Source organism: Puntigrus tetrazona, unplaced genomic scaffold (assembly GCF_018831695.1).
Source record: "Puntigrus tetrazona isolate hp1 unplaced genomic scaffold, ASM1883169v1 S000000937, whole genome shotgun sequence".
Classification (NCBI taxonomy): Eukaryota; Metazoa; Chordata; class Actinopteri; order Cypriniformes; family Cyprinidae; genus Puntigrus; species Puntigrus tetrazona.
In genome coordinates this window covers 1-3,722 of record NW_025048537.1, presented here as the reverse complement: position 1 = coordinate 3,722, position 3,722 = coordinate 1, and the positions used below count along the sequence as shown (strand labels likewise).

Sequence of the window (3,722 nt, the reverse complement as noted above, 5' to 3'; positions counted from 1 at the left end):
TATATATATATATAATGTGTTCACACTAATCCAAACCTCCTCGATTAGATCTGTTCTTTCCCTAAAAATAATTTCTTTGAATATAATCTTCCTTTCTCTTTCTCCACAGTGTGCCCATCCTCATGCAAGCACCGCGCCTGCACTAAAGACAACCAGTGCTGCCACGACCAGTGTCTGGGCGGCTGCTTGGAGTCCAACTCTTCGCACAAATGCGTGGCCTGCCGCAACTACATGCACAATAACGCCTGCGTCGACAAGTGCCCACTTGGTTTCTACACCTTTAAGGGCTGGCGCTGCGTCAGCTTCAGCTTTTGCCAGGAGCTCCACAACAAGTGCAAGCAGGGCAAAGGTGACTGCCACCAATACGTCATCCACAACGGAGCCTGCATCCCAGAGTGCCCTTCTGGGTACACCACTGTGAACTCCACTACGTAAGTAACCCGCTACTTATACGCTCTCCACTCAATAAACATGCACAAATACTAGCGCGCATGTCCCTGAGTGTTTTTAAAGGGTACTTCACAAGCTCCATGTGTGCGTCAAGACCCATAAACGCTAAATCTGTTGTGAATGAAGTGTGACCTGTTAAGAGGGAGGGGTCTGGGTCACTGGACTACTTTATGCATCACTTAGACCTCAGACTCTCCTCCTCTTTTATTTGAATGAAAAACGTGAAATTTATGTGTTTCATATGCTTAGTGGGCCAGACAAGTCTGTTCAGGCTGAAAGACCAGCAAAACAGCTTAGGCCAGTTTAAGTCATTTTTTCAGCATGAATTTTATGCATCCTTCCTGTTTGTCTCATTCATAGAAGAGGAACAAGAAGTGAAGAAAGGGACTAAGCTGCAAAGATGGCTTAGAGTGATCAGGGCTGTACTGACCTCAATCGACTGTCTGAGTGCACAAAGGATCATTTGGGACAGAGCGAGTGAGAGAGTGTGTCAGAAAGGGAACGTTGTATGTTAATGAGAGGAAGAGTGAGAGTTTTAAAGCAGTGCATACTTAGTGTGAGGCTTGGCAGTGCTGTTTGTGCCCATTTAAAAGAAGGTCTGAGCAGGAATAGGATGACTACAACAGACCGCTAACCTCTGTTTTAAAGAGATCTTACATAGTTTTACACAGAACATAGTTTTGTATTGTTTGTTTGTGGTGGAGATGCAGAAAAGCCAGTGTTTCATAGTTTTATTCCCTCTCACACTATTTCTACGCGTAAGGATGGATGATATTTTCAAAAAATATTTCTTGACATCTCTGATTTTCAGCTCTTTGGTTCAGTTGTGGTCAGACTCCAGCAAAACCCTCAATGAAAACAGCGAAGCATGCAATCAAGACGAGATATTTAGATACAAGATTTTTCAAAATCTATCACGCATACTTCACTATAGCAAATGAATGCTCTTGTTTAAGTGGGAAATGTATTTAAGCAGAGTTCAGAGAGGAAAAATTAAGTGTTGTTCAGATATTTGTTTGGGATTTGATTTTTATACATATTTATATTACAGAGTGACTGTATTCTGGTTAATGTGTGCATTATTTTAGTCAGAAATCATGCGTAATATGCAGCTTTTTACTGTAACTTTTAATCAATCTAATTAATTCTTAATATTTGAATGGTAGTGCTCTCAAAATTAATGAAATATCCATTTTATGATTTAAGAGCCCTCCAAAACGATATCTGGCACTGGTGAAACATGTCCTGTGATAATGGTGATTGTATTTGACTGCAAAAAAAAATAATTTGATACTTTTTGTTCATGGAGTGTGTATTTGTGGAATCTAAGAGATTTTTATTTATTTATTTATTTATTTATTTATTTAGCACGTTTGAGCCAACACTTTTTACCCAGAAATAAACCTTTTATAATCTCATAGTTTATCCCGCTGAGGAAAATGTCCAAGCTGTTTTTATACATACTGAGTCATACTGTCAATCTGCAGAAAGCATAAGCAGTCTTTCAGGATATTACCCTTTATGACTCATTCACAGTATTCCAAGACACATGTCTTCTGAAGCCATTCTATAGCTTTGTTTGAGAAACGGACTAAATTTTGTGTGTAACGAGTTTCTCAGACGCAACTACTACATGGCTTCAAATGTTGCATGAACCACTTTTATGATACTTTTTATCATTTTTGCAGCTTGACAGTCTGAATCACCGTGCGGTTTCGTTGTATCTATAAAACAGACCTAAAATGTACTTTTGTGTTCATCGAAAATTATGTGTTTGAAGAAAAAGTAAAGTAAATAATGAACTGAAATGCACGTTCTGCCGGACAGTTACTCTTGCTTCCCCTGTGCCAGTATGACCCCTAGACTGGGCAGTGTGGGTGCGCTGTGGGAATTGAGACAGCAGACACACAAATCAAAGAGGCAGGACGGACACGGTGCAGTGGTCAAGCCTCTCTCCCCATGCTGCCGCCCTCGGTTACTGTCTCAGCATGCTATCCATTGAGATATCAGGAGTTTCGACACCCTTGTCTTGATCATCTTGTGTCTCTCTGTCTGTTAGCTGCATAGACAGGGAGCGCCGTCTGGCCACTGACAGATAAATGACTCTGATTTGCATCCCTTCTGCAGGGAGACACAACACACTGGACTCTCTGATATGTCTGCAATACGGCTTTCACCCACACACCAGCTTCGCTTCAGATTAGCCGGATAAACCACAGCACATTCCGTCCTTTTTGGCAGGCACCGCAAAAGAGTAACACAGCGACAGCCCATTACTTCCATTAGGTGGTTTGTGCACATTCTTGGCACGGTTTCACATCATGTTGTGACGCTGGTATAATTAAGACTTTTGGCTTGCAAACCACGCCTCCGTATCCTTTGTTTTGCTCGTGGATTCACACTTTATACACACTATGTACAAACATGCGTAGTGTAGTTTCACAGGAAAAGGGGCATAGAAAGCATCCTGCGCAAAAGACAAACAGTTCCTCAGTCAGGCCCAGAGTATCTACAAAAACAATCAGTGATTAAGTTGTGTCTCTGGCACATCTGAGAGAACGTCTAATTTATCCTTGATTGCGCCTGCAAGGTCACCCTCACTCCCAGCGCTGACACTTTGCGCAACAGGATCCACGTCCTTGACGCAAACAATCCATTATTGTCCTAATACCGCAAATTTTCCTTAGTGTCAATGAAAATAGAAACACTCCATCATATCAACGTTTCTTTGTTTCCATGTTCACGGCACGTGTGGATAAATGACTTTTGTTTGTCATGCGGCTTTGTGTACATGTGACTCTGTGTTCTGTGTCGCAGGTTGAACTGCACCCCTTGCGCTGGCCTCTGTCCCAAAGTGTGCATGGGGCTGAAGACAGTGGACTCAGTCACTGCGGCGCAGGCTCTGAGAGGATGCACTGTTATCAATGGCAGTTTGGTCATCAACATTCGCGGAGGGAGTAAGGACAAATATCTCTTTAATACAATTTCTCTTCTTTGTGCAAGTGTAGAAGGATGCCTTTATTACACAGCTCTCTGGAATTGGTTCTGATTGGTTAATGAGCGTTCCGCAAATGTTATTGTATGACTTAACTATATAATTGGATAAAGTCTGTGGCAACCATTCTGATCGACAGATTAAACATCAATAAGATAATCGTTATATATTCATTTGTTTACACACGCACAAATTTTCATTGTTATTTAATTATTAATGTCAGCTATTCAAAAGTATAAATATATTATTTACATAATATATAATAAATATTAAATAA

At 41.0% G+C, this 3,722-nt stretch overlaps 1 protein-coding gene across 1 annotated transcript; it reads left to right on the top strand.

Annotated features, from left to right (window-relative positions):
- Positions 1 to 109: 109 nt before the first annotated feature.
- LOC122335894 (insulin receptor-like) lies at positions 110 to 3,514 on the top strand (the record flags this gene model as incomplete). Its single annotated transcript, XM_043233659.1, has 2 exons — positions 110 to 431; positions 3,268 to 3,514. Coding segments are annotated over 2 exons (554 nt in total), but the record flags the coding sequence as incomplete, so codon positions are not given.
- Between the last annotated feature and the right edge of the window lie 208 nt (positions 3,515 to 3,722).